A 22,228-nucleotide genomic window follows, 5' to 3' on the forward strand; every position below is an offset into this window, starting at 1 on the left:
TGAAGGGGGCCTTTTATCATGTTGATGGATGGCAGGCCTGTCTTTAATGTGACATGTTGTGATCATATCAATTTGTCCTCTGTTCTCATCGACATCACTTTATTGCCTCTGCGTCTCTCACAGTCCATCACCCTCGCACTGTAAATTCAGACTTGAAATGGCAGCGTGCCACAATGCTCCATAAACCAACCATTTCTCACCCTCCTCCGCTATGTTTTCCCCCCTTTTTTTCTCCACCATTCTCCTCTCTCATTCTGCTCTTTCTCCTTCCACTTAATTAACTCTATTTTGATACCCCTCTCTCTGTATTTACTGTCTTCATCACCTCAATCATTGACAGACGTCGGCAGACAGTCTTAACAAAAGAGTGAAGAAATCAGACTGGGATTAAAATGTAATATCAGACTATTAAAGAGATTAGTGTTTGACATTTCACCATCTAAGCTACCCCCTCAATCTGATGAACAGGCATTCATGATATTGATTTATACTCAAGCTTCTTTTATCAGTCTACATTCACATGGGCAGCGATAGATATGAAGTAATGGCCTTTTATGAGACATCTTGTCACTGGCCTTGGCGGTAAGCCCCCGCCGACCAACTGGCGTGAATGATTGTTTAGGAAAGTGAAGTTTATTCATCAAACGTGCAGTTTTGAAAGAGCAGCAACAAGAAGGTGGATAAGGACACGACCGATTTCAATTCTCAACTGGAAAAAAAAGCAAGGCCTTGGGATTGAATTTGCTAATGAAAGCCTCAGATGGAATAGCGTTACCACAAAAGAGCTTTGATTATTTCCTATTATGACAAACAATCATTTCAGCTCAGTTATGTTGCACATCCGTCAAGGCTAACAAGGTAGCAGGATGTGATTTAGGCTCCCCATTAGTGTCCCCATCTACACATTTCCAAAGAGAACGACACGGACCCGCAATCAACAAAGAGCATTTCTTAAATACCTTTCCATTCATACATTTTCTCATACACGCCCATCAACCAATTGTCATCCGACCCAGCTCTACATCACTACATTGATTCGTACACTTAAACCTCTAATCAGTGGAATACTACACCAAGTGTCCCCGCAGGTATGTTTAAGGACCATCAGAAGAGTCAGACATGTATTTTAAAAAAGTCTAAGACACATAAATTACATTAATCAGCGTCAATGTGAATTAAAGTTGATACTGTTGCTTGTGGTACTGTATCATTGATATCTGATTGGCAGGCAGGTGTCAAAATTGAGCATATCAATGTGGGTTAGCTGTTAGCTTAGCTACCTGCTGTGTCAGTAGTGTTTTTATTAGGGATGCACCGATACCAATAGCAGTATCGATACCGGTATCGGTACAGATACCATGTGGGTGTACTCGTACTCAGTAGTATTCATTAAAGTGTTCTGATACTACAGAGCTGATACCAGTGTGACAGGAGCTTAATTTTCCTGCAATATGTTGCACTAAGGGTAGTTTTATATGACTAAAATGCACAAAGTGCAGTTGCATTTGGGTTGAATATGCCTAAAGAAAATAAAATGTGTTTAATAGTAAAAACTATAATGGCCTTGATTAGTACTCATATCGGCAAGTACTAAAAGGTAAGTACTTGTACTTGTACTTGGTTTAAAAAAAATGTGGTATCCGTGCAACTTTTTTATATTAATTCCATCCATCCAGTCCTAAAGACAATTTTAGAGACAACAATTAACCTAACATTCATGTTTTGGACAGTGGGAGGAAGCTGGAGTACCCGGAGAGAACCCACTCATACACGGGGAGAAAATGCTTGTATTAATTCACTCTGCATTTTAGATCAACAAACTAAACAAGATTTAAACAGACTTCTAAAGTAACACTAAAGAATTAGGCAATTTCTTTGCTGTTTGGCTTGCCTTACAGCTGTGGGATGTAACACCACTGTCATGGAAACAAATCGACGTGTGAGCAAACGTACAATCATACACATGAATGTTTTATCAAGTTGAAGGGGCCATACGGACGCCATCAAAAGCCCACGAAAATTTCAAGTGACCGCAAAGCGATGTGGTGCAGGGCTGGAAACCAAAGTTGTGAACTAGATGAGCCAAGATGCTCTTAGGCAGTTTCAGGCCCAGGAAAAGTGCATATTAAAAGTCAGTGTACAGCAAAAATGTATCAGAAGCACGTAGTTTAAAGGTTGATGTAAAAATTGGAATTTCAAACAGTAACAACCTCACCAATGGCTACAATGGGCTGCAACAATAAAGCCCTCCTTACTTTTCAAGTCGAATCGTTATAAAAATATTAAACTGAGCATTTATCCCCAAGAGAATTAGCGCCACCGACCGTTTCAGGTAATCAAGCCAATTACCAAAAATTGATTCTCATGATTTTAATGAACCCCTATTGACATCAGTCACATGGGTTTGATAACAAAGCAAAACCCTAGAATGTTGTAAACGTAAAAAGGAGAGTTCAATGACTTGAAGGAAGCGATTTGTTGGATTTGCAGACTAAAGGTGGCAATCAAAGCGCTAATACCACTAATCTAAATAATACCAGTAAAAAAAAAGAGGAGGACAGACGCAGCTGCAACCCTCCATTTGTTCTAGCTTCATCGCTCAGGGGAGCGAAATCCCAGCACAGTTAAAGCTTAAAGGGCACAAACAAATTGAATTTTTGTTTACATGTTTTGATTACACTGTGACAAAAATGGCTAAAACTATTAAAAAGTAACTAGAACAACTGTTGTATTAATGAATCGTCTCCTCAAACTTTATGATGGTGACAGCTCTAATGTAAGAACCCAACTGACGTGATATCCTCCCACCTGTTTTATAGAATCGAGCTGTCTGGAATGTTTTTGTGACATACATCTATGGCAACAGTCATTTCACCGCTGAGAGTAATTCTCGAGGAACTGCTACACCCAAAAGATTTAAAGCACAATCGTTCTTTTTCTCTGGGTGAAAGAGAGATTGTTATTGCGGTAAAAGGAACCTCGTGTTGGCAGGAGATAGAGCCTGCTGTCAGTGTGGACCTCATCCACAAGTCACATGGCATCTTTAAGGACACAGCCATTCTTTGCTATAATGAACTTTGTAATGAGACTCAAAAAAACTTTTGGCACGAAAAAATAAAAAAATTTGAGATAACTTTACTGTCATCGGCTTCACCGAAGTAAAACCTACAGAAATGAAGGCCATTAAAAGGTTTTACACTAAAAAAATTGAGTAAATTAAATATCAGCTGTTCTGGTGACTATTCTTCACTCAGCCCGGCTTCTCTCATCTAATTTCCCCCTTCTGTCATATTCTCCTGGAACCTTTGTCCTCCCTCCATGTTCTCTTTGCACCATCTTATCATCCGGCCACCCGATAATGGCCTCGCTCTCGACTCCCCACACGCCAGCGCCATATCCGTCGCTCCAATCAAAACCCTAATGCATCTCAATTTAACCACTGTTGTAACACACATGCGCCCCTCCTTCTCTCTTTGCTCTCCTTTTTTCCCTCTCTTTCCGATGCGCACACACACACTCGTGCAGAGTTTACTCTGTCGTCAGCCGTGACGGGTCAGGGAGGGTTGCATCGGTAATGCGTGACGCGTGCCTCCATAACACCGGCTTCATTTGCATGTGTGAGGAGGTCTGGGCTAATGGAGCTGATCTCTTGTGCTGTTATTAAGTGGGGAAATAGAGGGGGAGGTTGAGGTGTGGGGGGGAGGGGGGGGGGGTATTATTAAAATAGGAGGAGGGAGAGACAAAAAGAGGGGAGGTCTTCTCTCCCAGAAGCATGATGAATGATTCAGGAGTCTTTCCTTCACTGACTTTAGGTTGTTATACAATTTTCCTTGGCCTCACAGAAACGCAGTTATATACACACACACACACACACACACACACACACATGCAGCAGAAGTACATGTGTGAGCTAAAGTGTGCAGCCTGCATACCCTTTGAATATCACGAGGTAAATGAGGCCTAACACACTACTGCCACTTCTGCCTTTGTTCACCCTTTACCTCTCAGGTCGTTACTCTCGCTGCATTTAAATGTCCTCAATATGTCACACGTGCATGCATGAGCGCATGTATCCCGACTAAACACACACACTAGCTTGTGCACGCACACACACACACACACACACACAGCCGCTGAAGTCCACCGGGGCATTTGTTTCAGACCTTTTCTAATAGCACACTCATGCACAGTTTTACTGCGTCGTATTGCAATGTAATGGCCATTTCCCGGCAATTCCAACGTTGCACTGAAGAGCTGCTCCAGTTTCAATGCTGATTGGCTTGACTGCAAAATGTTTGTGAGTGCATTCGCGTGGTAAAATGTCCACATCAAAATCAACAGTCCTGAGTGTAGCACATGTCGTCCAATTCTAATGGGCACATTTGATCGGTACATTTACACTTCATATCTTTATCCTTTAAAGGGGGCAAAGCATTTGTTAGAGATTCTTCTATCAAATTAAAAAAAAAATAGTACATGGCATCTACAGTGCTTAGGACTTGAGTGTTTACATCCTGGACTGTCAGAGTTAATGCAACAACAAGACATTAATGGAGTCTCACTTAAATGGTGCGGAAAGCAATTAATGTTGTTAAAGGTCCAGTGTGTAGGATGTAGTAATTCCCAACAGCACAAATTGCAACCAATACAATAAGCTCCACCTACCCTTACACGACTGTTACCCTGACAGTTGCAAAAGATCTGCTCTTTAGAGAATGTGAAGCTCACAGCTCACAGCTTGTTGTGAGGCTGTACCTCTAGAACCTCTAAAATGATGTCTCAGTCCATTTCTAACCCCCAAAACCAAATGCCACACATTATAATTGCTTTACTTTCGTAAACTGGCATCATGTAGCTCTATATATTCCTTGTAGTTTGTCTTTGGTTTGTCCTTTTTGGGCTACTGTATTAACACTGGGGTGGATGGGATGGGGGATGTTCAATGCTCATTCCAAGGTAATGAAAACACCACCATTCTTAATTTTATATATGATACTACACCAATCAAAAATACTTCTGATTCTTATAAAGCATAATACTATCCCACCTAACGGTGGTGGTGATGCACCATAAAGCTGTTTGCAAACCTCCATGCTAATCAGGGAAAAGTCACTCTTCACTCCATGTCTATAATATCACACGAAAGCCAAATCCACATTCGACACCAGCCACCTAAGCCCTGGTAATACTGTGTGTGACACATACTCAATCTTCAGCAAATTAACAACAGTGTCTTGGGGGAGCAGATATTGCCAAAATACTATAACCAGATCAAAAGCCGGCTCTACTTTGACTTGTAATTCGCTTTTTGCTGTCAGGACGACAAAAAGAGACGCCGTCGTGATGTTGCATCAGCCAGGTCTTTATTTCAACTTGTCACTCAGAGAATATGGTGTGCAGCATTCAGATTATTGATTTTCTGGAGCATTGGCCTTGAAAGATACTTTGTAGAGGAATATGAATAAACTTTACAGCGGCTGAAGAATTCTCAGAACATTATTCCCATGTACTTGATAGTCTCTTTTAATCGATCCACGTGAGTAGAATCTTTCTCCATTGTGTGTAAAATATGTATGCATTCATTCACATTTCACACTGCATTCACACTTTTTTTTGGAGTCGGGTTGTATTTAGCGGTTTAAGAGTAAACATTTAAGGTGGAATTAGCAATATTTCAAACCTTAATATACAACAGCAGGTTGCTCAGAAACCTTTTCTCTATTTTTAATGTTGCAATCCTAACTTCTGCGTTGTCGCTGCCAACAGTCTGATGCTGCATTTGTGTTCGTACATCTGAGTATATGCCATGCAGTCAGGATCGAGCAAACACCCAGGCTTTTGTCCTCTGAATAAACCACATTCTTCACCTAAATTACCAAAGTCTACCGAAGAGGAGTCCATTTTAATTGAGATAGATAGATAGATAGATAGATAGATAGATAGATAGATAGATAGATAGATAGATAGATAGATAGATAGATAGATAGATACTGTATACATACCCCGGCTGCTTAGAGTGTCTATTTGTTGCTGATGAAACAGATGTGACATCTGTTTGTTTCCTAAGGTTAATATCCAGCACATTGAGAATATCCTTTGGCTACTCAAAGCGAATGCATTAAAAGGATAGTTTAGATTAAACTCAATAAAATCTCAGTTTTTGGCACTGATGCATTTAGAAAGATACTAAGCTTTCGTTGGTGAATATTTGATGTACCCGTATGAATGGAATGGAGCCTACAGTCGGTTTGAACTCACATCAGTTCCAATTAACACTTCTGACACCCTTTACATTTTCTGCAAATTGTAATGAAAGATCAGTAGTGGCTTTTCAATGTTCTCCTGGAGCCCAGTAAGCATCTATGATCTATGGATCAGGTGGCCGAAGTAATATACCGTTTTATGGACGCATTAGCACTTGTTCCTGCTGTGAATCCGAACAATTCCTTTAAAGTTCATAAAGTTCTTCCAACATGAAAACCCTAAGTTCTGAGTGGAATATTTTTTTGCGGCAATTAAAAATCGATTGATCTCAGTTTCTCGCGCAGGAGCAGACCCGAGTTGATGCTTTTATAAATGGTTTCGTCACGCCGAGTTCACATCCGTGACACACCAGATGCATCATCAGTCAAGAGGATGATTAATGCAAGGGCATCTTGTTGGTGTCGCTCAGGTCTCAGTGTCGTAAAAGTCCTTTTCCCCCATCACCACTTTAGCAGAGCCCTTGCTGGTCTCCATCTAGAGGTGGCCCATCTGACATTATCTTACCAGTATGACACTGAATTCATACGAACACATGCATACGAACACGTGTGCCCGCACACCTTCGACGGATGAGTTTAAGACGAAGAAGGAAGCCTTTAGAAAGTGTGAAAGTCAAGTGTGGGAATGTATTTATCGGTGTTTAAAGATGTGTGTTAGGAGAGCGTTGATTGGATGGGGGATTGCGGGTACAGTTTGTGAAGTGGGTTGTGTAAATGCGAAATGCACGGTGGCAGGTGAGAAGGAGGAAAGTGTTAAAAACAAGACGTGTTAGAACGACGCAGATGGGCTGCTGAGAGGAAGAGGAGGAGGAGGCAGGGGAGGAAAAAATGGGTTTTCACAACAATCAAACATCTAGTTCATTTGATCTGGCAACAATAAATCAAATAATCAAGCAACAAAAGAAACTGATGCCTAATTTGATAACATAATGATCAAACAAGCTGTTTATCAGGCAAAAATGCCAAACATTCTCTTTTTACCTTCTGAAATGTACTACTTTGCTCATTTTCTCTGTGAATAAAATCATTTTGGCTGATGAAAATAATTTTTGTATTGGCAATCCGGGCTATGACATACGTCTCATTCTTATCTCTTCTCATTTGTAACGAATACGAACATCCAGTGCTTTGCCATTCACTGAAGTAACCTTTTATTTGGTGTCATAAACACACCAGATTTATAAAATGCCCTGCAAATGGGGAACTTGGTTTTAAAACTAAAGGTCTCTTGTGGGAACCCGTTTTATGGGTTATGTATCGTGTCCATGTTGATTTTCATTTGTGTAGAGGGCTGAGATGACATTAGTAACCAAAACTGATGAATAAATGAAGATTTTCATCAGAGTTTCATCAAATAATCAGGACAGATTGGAACTGAAAATATTTCCAAATTCGACCTGACTGCTGTGACAAACACACATTAAGAGCATTGGCCACATCACCAGTTTGAAACCTTTCAACATTGACTTGAAGCGTTTGATTAGCATTGTGGAAACATCTGTCGGTGACTGATGATGACAGGAAACCATTACCAAATGGTAAGACCATCAAGCAGCAGCTGCAAATGGCATATAGAACTGAATGAACTGGTTTTATTGTCTTTTGACAACTTTATTAAGCATAAAACATTTGCATTTGTCTTTCTTGACTTTTAAAAGTAACATCTGTCTGTGACTCTGTAATATGTCTGTAATATGTGTTAAGTTGTTTAGTTTGGAAACTCTAAATGATTGGGTGCTGCATTAACGTTATGGAGAAGGTTTTAATTGACGAGGCTAATTTGATAGCTTATTTTACAGTTGTTCATTTTTGGGACCGCTTCATTTAGAATTATACATAGTATATGAGTGGGAATTAGTTCATTTTGTTTTCTGTGAGCTGAACTTTGAGAGTGAGTTAGGCCTTTCCCGACATCCGATTTTTACAACAGAAAAACTGAATTACACTCAAAATAGGAAGTAAGGAACTGTAAGTGTAGAAAACCCCTCATTTGCAATCAATGATGTCTTGATTTTATCAGCTGGGATCATCATGTTGTGCACCCTCTTAATTAGCAACTAATAATTAATCAGCCTTATGAGACTGGAGGTACTATGGTGGAATTAGTGAATAGTCAACAAGGCTGGGGTTATACTTAGGAGTGTGACTATGGATTTGATATGTTTTTCCTTAGAAATCACAGGTAAAGTCTCTTGTAACTCGTTCTCAATCCCTGTAGTTTGGTTTTGGCCCCAAAACCACTCGGTTAAAGTCTTTGAAAACCCTAAAGTTAATCAGAAAGTATCACAAAGTGACAGGGTGGAAAAGCCACGAAGCTCTTTTGGCCGAGGAATTTACAGATAAGGCACATCTAGAAATGTAAAACGCTGACATTTCCAAGAGCCGTGCGCCAATTTTTTTTTCCCAAACTCAATTGACCCGAAACCAATTCTCTTTAAGCGAGTCTGCGCTATTGAGCAGTGAATTAACACATTGCGTAAATCAAATATCTGACATGTTGCATGTAAAACACGGGCTGAGTGCATGTGAACTCACTCTCTGATTTCCATCTGTAACCTAATTTCTCTGCGCAGCCTGATTTTCTCTGCAATAGGAAATAGATTAACACAAGTCCCAGAAGGATTTAACATGACATCCTGCGTTTCACTCTGTGATAGAAGCATCCGTGTCACTTCCAGTTTCCTCTTTGTCTTTGTACTTATGAATAAGATAGATATAGAGGAGAAAATCTCTTGAAACAATCCAATGTACAGCGTTGTTCAGTCGTACAATGACAGCCGGCTTGTAGTGTCTCCCTTCGAGAATGCAATGTGTGTGTGTGTATGTGTGTGTTCGTGTCAGATCCTCTGTTAATCACAATGTCTGAAATATGCCCATGGTACTTGCCGGGTCCTGCCACCTGCTCTATCTTTGCGTTCGCTCTGGCACGGTGGCCTGAGGAGCCCCCCGTGTTTCAACTTCGTTTTTCGTCTCTGCTAGGCCTGCAGTGGCGTGAGGCCTGCAGGAGTACGCGCATGGATTCACACATGCCGCCAAAAAGCTGTCTGTCACTGAGCATAAGTGTGGCTCGTTTCCACCTGGACACCGTCTTCCCATCTGTTTCCATCCCAGTGATCACTTCTGACCTAAAATCTTGTCGGCTCAACTTTTGCAGACCATCAAGAGGCCATTGATACTCCACAAATCAGATCTAAAAGCTTTTTTTGTTTATTTTCAGCAAAATCATCGCCAGCCCTCTAAAGGGACATATTTATTTTATAAGTAGCTTTGCAGAGCAGTTTGTAAGATTCTGGTCTGAATCATTCAGGATAATGGAAAATGTTGAAGGGGTAAAATGCTGTGTAGAGATGAAGTGGTCACTTGTGGAGAGATAAAGCTCCTCCAGAAATTGATAAGTTTGAAAGGCTTTTCAGCAGAAATGTGACATTTCCATGTTACCAAAAGTGCAACTCTGAACAACTTGATGCTTTTACTCCAAAGAGACCAAAATATGCTACTTTACATATTCATTATTTTATTTTGGGTGACTATGAGATCAAGTTTGCACACTTGAATGTTCACAAAACACATTCATTATCTCATGCTCTCCATTTCAGGATCACGTTCCGTCACCTTCTGTCTCAAACACTCTGTTTTACCTCCTGGCTTTTTTGAAGGCGCCCTGCAGAAAATCAGCTGATTGGTCAAAAATGTTGGATTGCAAAGCAGCTGCTCATGCTTTGTTTTAATCAATGCAGGGGCGGTTGATCCTTAAGGGCGATCGGTCGAAAAAAAGAGGAATTTTTTTTCTGTCATACCTGTATATTTCCCACAGCGTTACGGTGGTTGTGACAGTTCTAGACAGTTTCAGCTGCTCTGTATGCCACTGTCCAATCAGCGTAAGGCGGTGCTCCATGAGGTACCGCCCCTTTGGGACGATTTCGGTCAGATTGAAAATCTCCCCCAACTGCTGCCATTTGCCATCTTTTTCTATGCACTGTTATCTCGTAATACCGACTTATTATTTCGTTATCTCGATATAACAAAGATTTCTCGTGATAACAAACAAATTGTTACCTTAGCTGAAGCAGCCGGATAGATAAGAGTTTCTCAGCCTTTCATCTGCTAACCGGTAGCCCCTAAACAAACCCAGTCAAGTAAACAAACTAACCTAAAGTGTAATTTACCGGTAGGCTACAGCTACAGCCAGTGGCTACAGAAGCCATTCGTGGCAGCTCTTGTAGGTTGAAATCAAGACAAACACATTATAAATTAATTTGTTATCACGAGAAAGTGATCTTTGCTATATCGAGATAACGAAATAATTTATTAGTTTTTACGAGAAAACGATCTTTGTTATATCGAGATAAAGAAATAATAAGTCGTTATCACGAGATAACAGTATATATTAGAAAAAAAAAACATGGCCGTTCTTGGCTTACGTACCCATTGACTCTAATGTAAAATCAATTTCAAATTACACTACAATCTCTATGGGGTTCCGGGAGGGCTCGCCCCAAAGGGCTTTCATCATATGTAACGTGAAGATAGCTAGCGTAGCCGCCACGCGCTAGTCCTTTTCAAAGTCAGCAACGCGGCTGTAAATAATTAAAATAGTTTAATTAATGTAAATGAATTGTAAATAGTCTGGTGGTGTCTTTGATTAACAACAGGAATTGTAACTATTTGTAATGGAAAATCAATGCTAATATAAAGTCAAGAACTGTAAATAAATACTACTAATGTTCTCAACTTGTATCTAGTCCCTGTCTTAATTAATGGTGAAGCAGATATCTCTCTCCATGTTCAAAGGTATTTGAAGGTGAACTGATTACCTGCTAGCATGTGGCAAATGCGGCTAAAAGGAAAATATTTATCTTGCCATCTAGTGCTTATATGCGGCGTTGGTAATGGGAATTGACCAGAAAAAAACAAACAAATTGTGACAGCTGACTTGCTACTTATTAATTTACCCATTGAATGGGTCACTTTAGTCATCATCGCTACTATTGAGAAATTAGTCAAGAGCCGCCACTGAATTAATTCCAAATTCATACTAAGGAGGCAAATGTGTGACATGAAGGAGTAGATGATAAAAGGAAAAAAAACACGGGCTTCAAAAGAGGCAGAGAAAATGTCCCTGATCTGAAGCCAATTGTTGTTCACTTGGTAGTCACTAATGAACACTTCAAATATGTTTTAGTTTCACAAATTAGTCTTGTAGTGTGAACCGTCTATAACTTCCAAATCCTAAACACAACAGAAACATGCGTAGTCTGAACAGTGCAATGATCCAGCTGAACATTTTGTTGTCTGAACTTGGCTTTAGGGACCATGATTGGGAGGGAGGCAGGAACGTGCATCGACAGAAGCTAATATTGTGCAGGATAGGTCTTAAACTATCGATGTCTTACCTGAAGGATGGTGGATTAGCATGTTCCGACACAGCCGCTTACCTCCTTCCAGGCTTTTCTGGTCAGATGAACAGCCGTGAGTGAGACTGGAACACACGTGGAGATGTAAAACATTGACGAATCCTAAACTTAAGGCCAACTTGAAACCTGTATCCCCAAAAAGTTTGGTGTAAAGTAGAAGAATAAAGACCAGGTCCAGAGCTGGTGACTGGAGTCCACTCATCTGTCTCAGTTTTTGTTGACCTAGATATACGACGTACATAAAATTACCCAGCTATCTCCTCCTTCCGCTGAAAAAAATGATAATTAACATTCCTCCCGAGTGGCTTTGTCACAGAGAGTCTCACTCTCTTTGACTTTGAAATTCCCACTGATCCTGCAGAGGCAACATGGTTTGACTGACAGGTCAACCCTGGGAACAGCAGAGCAAAAACAAACCCTGCTAATGAGCACTGTGTACCAACCGCACCGGGGAGTTTAACTTTCAAAAACAAATCTTGAATATTCCTTGGGTGAAAACAAAGACTCTATTTGCACCAAATTTTTTTCTTTATCCTAACCTCTTGATTCACATTTGATTTGATAGCTGTATATAGACGGACGCAGATGCCGTTATTGCAAAGTATTCTACACTGAACATAAGTTTAAACATTAGCATTAAATTGTAAAACATGTAAGAGCCGTCTGCCCCTTTATTTGCTCTTCTTTTAGCTTTTGATTGCTGAATATCTTTTGAATAGAGGCAGCTTTTAGTTGCCTGGCTGTGCTTTTAGTGTCATCATTCACCAATTCAAGTCGCTGCAATCAAGTTTCATTAGAGACTTTTTAGCTGACTGACTTCTTCTTTGATGCTTAAGCTGCAAAGCATGTTTTAACATCTACCTGTAACATATGACTTAATAAGTTTGTGTAACTACAACGGCTCATGACGGCGTATTGATGGAGACACATCACAGCATATCTACATACACATGTTGCACATGTGTATGTAGATGAACACAAGATTTTTTGTGTGTGGTAGTTTAGTTGTGTCTTGTCGTATGTGTGTGTATACACAGCCTCTAAGTGCAAGCAGAGTGTGTTTGATGTTCCATTTACCCTCTTTCATAATTCATGGCACTGGCAAAATGGACTGGAGCAGAGGTGGCTATCGTACGTGGTGTGTGTGTGTGTGTGTGTGTGTGTGTGTGCGTGTGCGAGTGTAAGCGAAGCAGGATAACAAGACAATCGTTCTTTAGTTTTGTGGAGATGAAACAGACAAGAGTGCGTCTTTGAAATGCAAAGAGTAGTGATAGCAATGATTGGTCACTGTGTTGAGGAGGAGCCATGAGTTTTTCGCAGCATTTCATCATAAAACACGCTTCCCCCCCCCCCCCTCACCTCCCAAACCTCGACACCCACACACACATACTCACAGTCATTTATTATTTTATTTACATCTGTGACATGAAACTCTGGCTAATTCGGTGCAGCTCTGAGCTTTGGAGAGATGTGTGTGTCTGTTTGCGTGTAATGTTGGCCTGCGCACACACTGTCTAGTAGCGGGGCCTGGGGACCAATTTATTTACATGCAGTGGAAGAGGACCAGAGAATTGGAGGAAGGGATAAAACAAAAAAGGAAAGGAGAGACTGAAAGAGGAAACAGCAGGGAATTATGGAGAAAGCCCAGTGGAACAAACAAGTTTCTCTACTGTTCCCAAGGACAAACAGGACCAATTTGCTGTTTAGATGGCTCAACGTGTACATGTGTGTGTGGTTTGTTTGCCAGCATCTTAAGTGATTTCCAGAAACATTTCCACCTTCATCTGTGCCCAACTGTTTTAGTGTCAGACTTTGAAAAGTAGCTTAAAGGTAATGCTGCAAACCTCCTCTGTGCTGCCAAATATGTCCTATTTGGAAAAGTTGACGAGTCAACAGAGTGTCACATAAAAGTTATGTATTTATAAGCCAAGAATCTTTGTGGAAAACTTAAGGTGCTTCAAATTTTAGCAAACATGTTTGGTACCACATATTATAAGATGGGTATAAGGTGAACATTTGACTTGGTTAGGACATCATGCTTAATGTATCCCGACTGTAAGAGAATGTTTAGTTTCTATGCACAGGACCACATAGGAGACTTCAAAGTCCCAGACAGTTTTTTGAACACATACACAGAAAGCATGGATTCCCTTTAACTGTGTTTAAGGCTTGTCTGTGTCTTAGCAGCGCACTTTAGCGAGATCTGGCAACACAAATGTGTCGTTGCAAACTAAAAGCTAATTAAATGACCGTAGCATAACCTCAATTCTTGCGCATTGTGATATTTACTCATTATCCCACTGCTTCTGCTCATAAAATCACACAACATACATTCAAATGTGCTTATACCCAATACACAGCGTTCACAATACCTTAACCGCATCGACTTAAGTCTGTACTGATTCAAACCATTAGTGCAGCTTGGTGTGGAGGATCTTTGATAATAGCTTTTAATTTGGAGCTATGACACACTCCTATAGTTCTTCCCCTGTTTTTCTCCATGGTGCACTACATCCTCATTAGCGCAGTTGTGAAAACCGCAGGAGGTTCCATCATACAAAGGCTTCTGCTGACATGAATCAGCCTAATTCTTCTTCTTTGTTGGAGTCCCAAGTATTTTCTGTTTTGTATGTTTATGCACGTGGAATAGCGCAAGTGTCGCATTCATCAACATGTCACTGGATTGTCGCTGCATTCTCGTAGGTTGGTTCATAGATGTAAAAGCAAAAGCTTTGGTCACGTGATTGATGAGACCGCCGTCTTCGGACCTTTCTCACAGAGCGACGCGTGACTGCTGTTTTGGAGCCCCAAAATTGCACATCTATTTACTGACTTCACGGATAAGCTGACAAAATGAGGTGTTGGGCTGCCGTGCGCCTCTTGTATCTACATCACTAGGAGTCTGCTAGAAGGTGCTATTGAAAAGGATGGAACACCATTCTTCCACATGGCCACAACAAATGATTCACAACAATTAGAAAGTCAATGAACCATTCAGATCATGCCAACTTCTTTTACTTCCTTATCATTGCACCAGTAACATTAGCCTTAGGGTTTTATGTATCTCCCTAACACCCTACCTATAGATCTAAATGAAGATGCCACTTCAGTTGCTGTTCCTTAAATGGTTTGAGACTTTTTTTCCCCTTGATATTGATGGCTTTTCAAAAATCTCTTTATTTTTTTGTCTTGCAGGCAGGATGCCAGTGACCTCTCCGGACCGATACAAAGGTACGGAAAGTCCTCTTTTTTGTCTTTAACTATATTCCTTTCTTGACCGTCACTCTTTTCCCTTTGATTCACCTGCATTGAAGCGTGCTGCCTCCAGGCATCGGGCTAAATACATAAACAGTGGTGTGGCGTTGGGGATTGTAGGTGGAGGGGTGGTCTGTGGAAGGACAGGAGGAAGATGAGACCAGGCCAAGGGTAGAGAAACAGAAAACTAAAGGGAATGGAAGAAAAAAGGGGAAATTGGAAAGGGGAAATGTGACGTGCTACAGATCTATGGCCGCGGACGGTCATTAAACCGAAGCCTTTGGCGACAGAACGACAAATCAAGCGAGGGTAGGGGAGGATGAGGTTTAAATGAGGGCCACTCTTAAAATAGCCGTATCTATTTCTCATCTGAGACATAGTTAACACAAAAAGGATGAATATCCTGCCTTGAAAACCATCAATGAGACGTGCAGGCTGGGCTACGCAGGAAGGAACAGTGTGATGTTGATTTGATCCATTCAAACTCAGAGTTTAAGATGCACCTACAATCACAGATGATGCTTCTTATTGCAGCAGCATTAAACATTAAATGTATGACATTTGTTATGAGCTACAAATGTCAGTGACTGGCTTATCCTACAAAGATCTTAAAATAGAGTGCCTCATTAACATTTATAGGATCCATAATCCAGCAGCAGGTGTAGCTGTAAGTACAGTCATCCAAACTTTAGAGGCGGTCGCCCAGAGGCACTACATTCACGGAGCAACCCTAAGATGCATTTAGCAGACAATCAATGGGGAAATATGAATGTTGTGTCAATGAAAAGTGAGTCTGGATTATTTAAAGCTGTTTTTTTTATGCTACGCTACGATGGGAAAACAAAAAAAAAAGAAGATGATGAAATGTTACTTGTGATGGATTATCTATCTTTTTAGTCTTGGTGAGCTGGTTTTTATTCTGCAGTGAAATGAACTGAATCGAATGGCTTCCTGAAAAGTAAGAAATCCATTTTGTTTTTGAAAATACTCAGTGGTAATGTAAAGAATATGCCATTTTAAGGCACCGAATCATGTACGGCCACTGATATGGTATTTGAACAGGTCTATACGTTTGATACATAGCCGTTTGTTTTTTATTTATAGACGCTGTGTTTTTTCATCAGTTTTAGCTCGAAACACGTGTTTTAATACTTTAGAATTTCAGGAATGCAGGTATGAATTGCTGCGCCGGTCAGTGACACAAATAGCCGCACAGTGTTCTCATTACAGCTCTGACATCATATTGATTTACTTATAAAGACACACCGGATGGTATTCCCAGGTAAACACGGCAAGTAAAGATACAAAAAGAAAATCGGATCCATCGCAGAAGAAAATTTCACGTGAAGAAAGAAGTAGACACAGACTATGGCTGTGAATAATTAAGCAAAATAGTTTGCTTTTGTTTGCCTCTCTGATTGGAGAAAATAGGCGAGGCTGTGACTGTGGCGCGAGCTCACGCACACACAAGCAAACACCGCGCGTTACACGCTAATCCGCCACACAGCTGCGTCATTCCGAAGCGTGTATTTGCCTTGTCTCTGCCTTCACCACCTCCATTACCGCCGACAATCCCTGGCATACACACACACACACACGTACACAATCACACAAAAAGAGAATTGGGCGTATAATTTGATCCTGTGTGCTCTCCTCCTCTAATGAAGCTCTCTCTTGGTTTGACTGACACCCGGCTCGTTATTTAAGTGTCTGTTTTGGGCCAGGAGGAGGAAGAGGCGCTCGGAGGAGGACGGAGGAGGAGGACTGGTAAAAAGTGGAGGGAAAAAAAGGAATTTGGAGGGTAGGAACAGATAACAGGAAGGCAGGAAATGAAAACAAAACTGGAGTAGAGATGGAGGAAAAGTCATGGGAGTCGTGGGGAGCAAATGAAGGAGGGGTGTAAAAGGGAGTTGAGAGGAGGACAGTTTGCCAGGAGGAAGAGTTGATGCCGGAAACAGGGGTGATAAAGGGTGTGAAGGGACTGTGTGGGTGAGTGTGTCTAATTGCAGGTCTTTGTCCTGATAATGTTCTTTGAAGGCACACAGCTGATAATTACCAAGTGTGGCTCCTCGGATGCCTTTCAGCATCGGTCATTATGAGCCGCAAACCTGCTATTGACTCTGACATGACCTCCCGAGTTGCAGCACACGCCGCACGAACACGTGCACACGCGTGCACACGCGTGCATACGGAAACAGCGGTAAACAAGCATTGATTAAAGCATGAATAGGATAAGCTCATGAGTGGAACTGCTCTCTAAAGGCCTCAAGTTCCTCTTTTTGGCATGAGGGTTGCAGGTGTCGGCATGCGAGATGCCGAAACGCACTCACACTTCCTGTTTACAGAACCAGACCCACATAGACAGCAGAGATTGTAATAACAGGGATTCACACAATGCGGCGTCCCGGTACGCTGCGTCCGTTATTGCCTCCCCGGTTGCCACATGACAACAGCGGTCCCTTGCCACGGTGACTGCCTTGACTGCCACTTCTGGCCCCCGCCTCCCCTCAGTCTTCCCACATCTGAATATTTATGAGGCAGGAACTGGCTCATTTTAGTCAGAAGACTCTGGATGGTGTACTCTCTCCCATCGGCGGTGACAGTTACCAGTGTTAAAGGCTCCTTCCTGGGCTTTTAATTTATCCCCCAGCGAGTTCATCTCCAGGAGGAGCTACTGTCTTTTGGCGCCAGAATTTCTACAAAAAAAATAAAAACGTAAAGATTTCATGTATTTGGCCACTCAGGATGCAGAGTGCAGGATGCAGATTTTCATACAGAGCAAAACCACTCAGATATTCTAATTGTTCTTAGTGTTCCATAGCAGCCTGGAGTACTGTACATTCTTACAGTGTAAAATGTGCCTGTAGTGGAGCACTTCAAGAGCTTGGCACCCTACTGGATGGAACTTCAGACATGCATGTATTTCATCACCTATGTCCATTCATATCTCTCCAAGCAGATGTTACTTATTTTGCTTGAAATTCTAAAACTTGAGATCAGAATGTGTGATGAAATACCATCAGCTCAGGGTCCTTTTCTCTCCCTACTTTCAAACCAGGCTCGTGTGTCACCAAATTGCGCGGGCTAATCTGGGGATTAGAATTGTGTTTTGGGATTGGCAGAGGTGGAATTAGCTTTTGAAGATGGAAGCAGATCGGGCAAATTGAAATTTTAAGATTTGGGTCAGCTCACCTTTTTAGAAAGAAGCTTTTCATCCCATGATGCTGCTTTTGTTTTTCGCACCGAATCACACAATAAAGTGGGACTGAAATTAGGCTTTAAGTTGTGTTTTTTTTAACTCACTTTTCATCTATTTTCCATCGAAACCCATGAATAATGAAGAGCTGCTAATGAGAAGGGGGGGGGGGGGGGGGGGGGGCTGAGTGAGCGGGACAGTTAGAGCTGGATGAACTTCTACACATCTGTCTTTTGTTCCTTCGACTTTCTCACACTCTGTCTTCTCTCGGGAGGTTTTTTTTTTTTTTCTCTTCTCGTCTTTGTGAGTGACACTTGGGTTCAATTTGTGGATAACACTCGCACACACACTCGCACACACACGGGGTGGCAGGTGAACACACAGTGGCCCAGGAGGCGCTGACTTCAGTACGTGTGATCCAGACCGCTGACCTGGAACACATTGGGTGCAGAGAGAATTAAAACTACACACAGGGCTCGCGATCACACACTTTATTACTGCTGTGCTTTCCGTGAAAGTGATGATAAAGAATGAAAATAGTTTTTTTTGTAATATACTGCCAGTTCAAGAGGATTGTGTTGTTTTCCGTTTAGTTTTAATCGCTCACTTGTTTACGGTTACAGAGTGAAGAATTTACTGGTTACTGCTGTAATAAATTTGTATAGTACAAATGATTAATCAATTGAAAAATATACCTTGATGGTACTTAAAAGAATTCCATCCATCCATCCATTTTCTATACCCACTTAATGCAACTCAGAGCCTATCCCGGCTGCCATTGGGCGAGAGTGGGAGTAAACCAGAGATTAGAAAATAATCTCAGGGCACTTTATAGAGAAATTAGATAAATCCAATGACATATAGTCCAGTTTAGTCCAGTTATAATCCACTTAAAATCAATTCCAATTCATTCCGATTCAATGCAGTCCAGTCCAATTTGATATTATTTAATGAAATGCCGGCTCGAAAAAAGTTGTCTAGCTAAGGAAGCCATCGAGATAATAATAACAATTTTCAAACCCCTTATTTTGATGGTGCAAAGCAACACGACCTGACCCCTTTGTTCTGATGACACGGACTGTAAATCATTTCGCCAACACACGCACATGCGAACACGCAGACGCGCACTTTGTCTCTCGTACCACCAGCTGAGAGCAGATGATTCCCAACCACAGTCACTACACCCAGACACACACACACACACACACGCATACGCATTCAGAGCCGTGTGCCCCAGGGTTTTTCTGGGATAGTGAGGTGTTTTTTTCAGTTTTTTTTCTTCCAGCTGGTGCTCTCTGAGGTGGGCAGAAGCTGAAGGGACGGGTGTGCTCTCTTGGTATCGCAGTGATTCTCTAAAACAATCACAACGTGCATTTATCATGAAGTATTTGTTGTGCCGCGCGCATCGAGTCCTGATTGCAACTTCTACCCCAGCAGAAATGTTGTTATTGCTGTAATGAATCATTACCGCGTTAATTTTGAGCCTTTTTGTATGATTACCATACAACCTCGGTATAAGAAGCGCTTTGGTTGTTTTTTGTTTGTTCGATAACTTCTCCGAGCAAAAATAACCGTTCGTTAAAGAATATGTGCTGTTCCGTTCTTTTTCAGTTGCATCAGCTTGTTTGCACTTTTTTGTTCTGCTTTCCTGTGCTTAGGCACATGTGCGCACCTGTGTGTGTGTGTGTGTCATGTTGGGGGAACTCGGTGAGACGTTTTTTTTTTTTTTTTTTTTTGAGAGGCTCCAGATGGCTGAGAGACAGGTGAGCCAATTAGCAAGTCTCACCACACAGCAGCATCATAACACCGGCGGAGCACGACAGCCAAACACACACACACAAACACCCCCAAAAAAACACACACACACACACACACACAACATTCAACATGACTCTGTTGTAGTGCTAACATTACCACCATAATGCTGTGATGTGTCTCCATCAATACGCCGTCATGAGCCGTTGATGTCACTGTGGTTATGGAATTGATTTTACAATACGCAGCAACGCTGAGAATCATGACAAATGATCCCCAGATTTTAGCTCATTATCATGGCCTGTAACATACAGTGTGGTGTGCCTATAGTGTGGCCCATTATGCCTGTTTTATACGACCCAGAAAACAGGCATAATGGGCAGATTTGAATTGATTTGCTTGTGTATTCATTTATTTTTTTCAAGGAGCCCGAAAATATTTCAGCAAGCCTCGCTGATGTTCATTATAATTCTAATGAAGTCGAAAAAATCCTCACAGAAGAGGAGAGAGCGGCTTGGAAGACGGCGAGTCAAAACACAACAACAACCTTTATCTTGCTGCTTTTCTTTATCCCTCCTTCCGTCCCTCTTTTTTTTGCTCTCATGTCATCTACCGCAATGTCTTTTAGAAACTGAATAGCTGAATAACAGACGAAGAAAAACTCTGAGTTTGCTGTTAATTAGCTGTCAGACGCTGTGGAAAACAGTCACACCTGACCCTACGTTCTCCTCCTCGAGCAGCCTCGTGTGCATCATATGGATACGCAGATATGCATGCATGCGACGCAACACACACCTATACACTTGTAATGTGCTTATTATTTTGATGGCTCCTGTGCATTTGAGTGTTTTTTTTTTTGTTTTTTTTTTGTTAAGGGATAATTGAGCAGCTATGACGGCTGCTTTCCCACCTAATGGAAGGGGACAAATTAATCTCCCTGTGTTAATGTCTGTAAATGGAACAGGAACACTCCTGCCACCTCCATGTTCACCCAACCTGAGGGGAGTGAGTGCGTTTGAGTCAGGGTGCCAGCCTGAGGAGAATACAAAGTTCCGTCTGCTTTGTTGAGATACAATGCAGCCTATATTATGAGATTCGCAAGATCATTTTCCAACTAATGTTCTGCTGGATGTGGGGTAGAGGATTTTAGAACACTGAGGGATGTAGTACTGCGCTTTTAGGGGCTTATTAACAACCAATAGGTGGTTTAGTGTTAAGTCTTACCTGTCTTAACTGACAGAAGTTCTTCCTCTGATTCTCACATCTCGAGGTTTGTGGCTGTTAAGCTTGAGAAAGGCAGCTACTGGTTAGGGTTGGGGTTCAGGAATAGGGCAGGAGGTTTATTGGAATCAAAACAGTGTGAGAAAAACAATGCATGTATCTATCCTTCCAAATAATTCAGTTTTACTAGGTAATGGTCTTTATGCATGCAAATAAATGCACGCCTAATAATGCAACATAAGTATTTACTCACACAAATATTCACTGGACACGATGCAGACCTGTTTGGATGGCCTAGTTACCACTCGTTCAAAATTCATGCTCAAGAAAACTACAAAACCCGTAAAACAGCTATGAACAGTGACGGCTTCAATGGAATTAGGTGAATTAGACCAGTAAGTAGAGCTCTTATTTGGTTCAAAACTTGGACCTTTAGTAGGATTTGCCAAAAAGTGTCCCAGCATGTATTTGAAAGCTGAGAAGTGACACACCCTAATGGGAACACTTTCACGAATGAATGCGATTAGCAGATTAACTTTCATTTAAGTGTGATACAAAACACTATGTCTCATCCAATGTAGCATTCGCATCCCTCTGCCATGGCACATAACTCCCTCTGCTCTTGAATGAAGTCGTAAATTGCAGGTTTTACTACTGTTCTGCCACTTCTATAAACTGACGACATATGTTCCTCACTTAGAATGTGTTTTATTGCATCTCGTATGAAAGGGTTAGCTGTTTGATATGCTAATTTGTGAGTCTAACCTCTGCTCTCCGACCCTTTTCCTCCTGAGCACGAGCTCTTGCAGGTCACCACCTCATGGTCACACATGCACTCTATTCTCTTGTCATTGTCTTTTGTGCTACACAATATAAGCATGACGTTAAACGTCCACTGGGATCAACACTGTGGGATCACAGCCGGGACTCGGACCCATGCAACCGAGGATCCCCCGGTTATGCGACATGGGCCTGTTCTCAAAGCTACGATTAGAATTGAAGATGCCGTTTCTGCATCAGTGTGACATTTAAAAAAAAACACCTCTGCACTGATTGATTGAATATATTCTTCTCCTGGAGGAAAGATCTATTAAAAGAACGAAAGGGGCCTGCGGCAAAAACAA

At 41.5% G+C, this 22,228-nt stretch overlaps 1 protein-coding gene across 2 annotated transcripts in view; it reads left to right on the plus strand.

The window, feature by feature from the left end:
• The window catches only part of celf2 (cugbp, Elav-like family member 2), a 243,674-nt gene that overhangs the window by 41,326 nt on the left and 180,120 nt on the right, over window positions 1–22,228 (plus strand). For both annotated transcript variants that reach the window (XM_075471887.1, XM_075471886.1), the window contains exon 2: window positions 14,873–14,908. In XM_075471887.1, the coding sequence (XP_075328002.1) occupies window positions 14,873–14,908 (36 nt within the window). The remainder of the gene's footprint in view (window positions 1–14,872; window positions 14,909–22,228) is intronic.

Source organism: Odontesthes bonariensis, chromosome 8 (assembly GCF_027942865.1).
Source record: "Odontesthes bonariensis isolate fOdoBon6 chromosome 8, fOdoBon6.hap1, whole genome shotgun sequence".
Classification (NCBI taxonomy): domain Eukaryota; kingdom Metazoa; phylum Chordata; class Actinopteri; order Atheriniformes; family Atherinopsidae; genus Odontesthes; species Odontesthes bonariensis.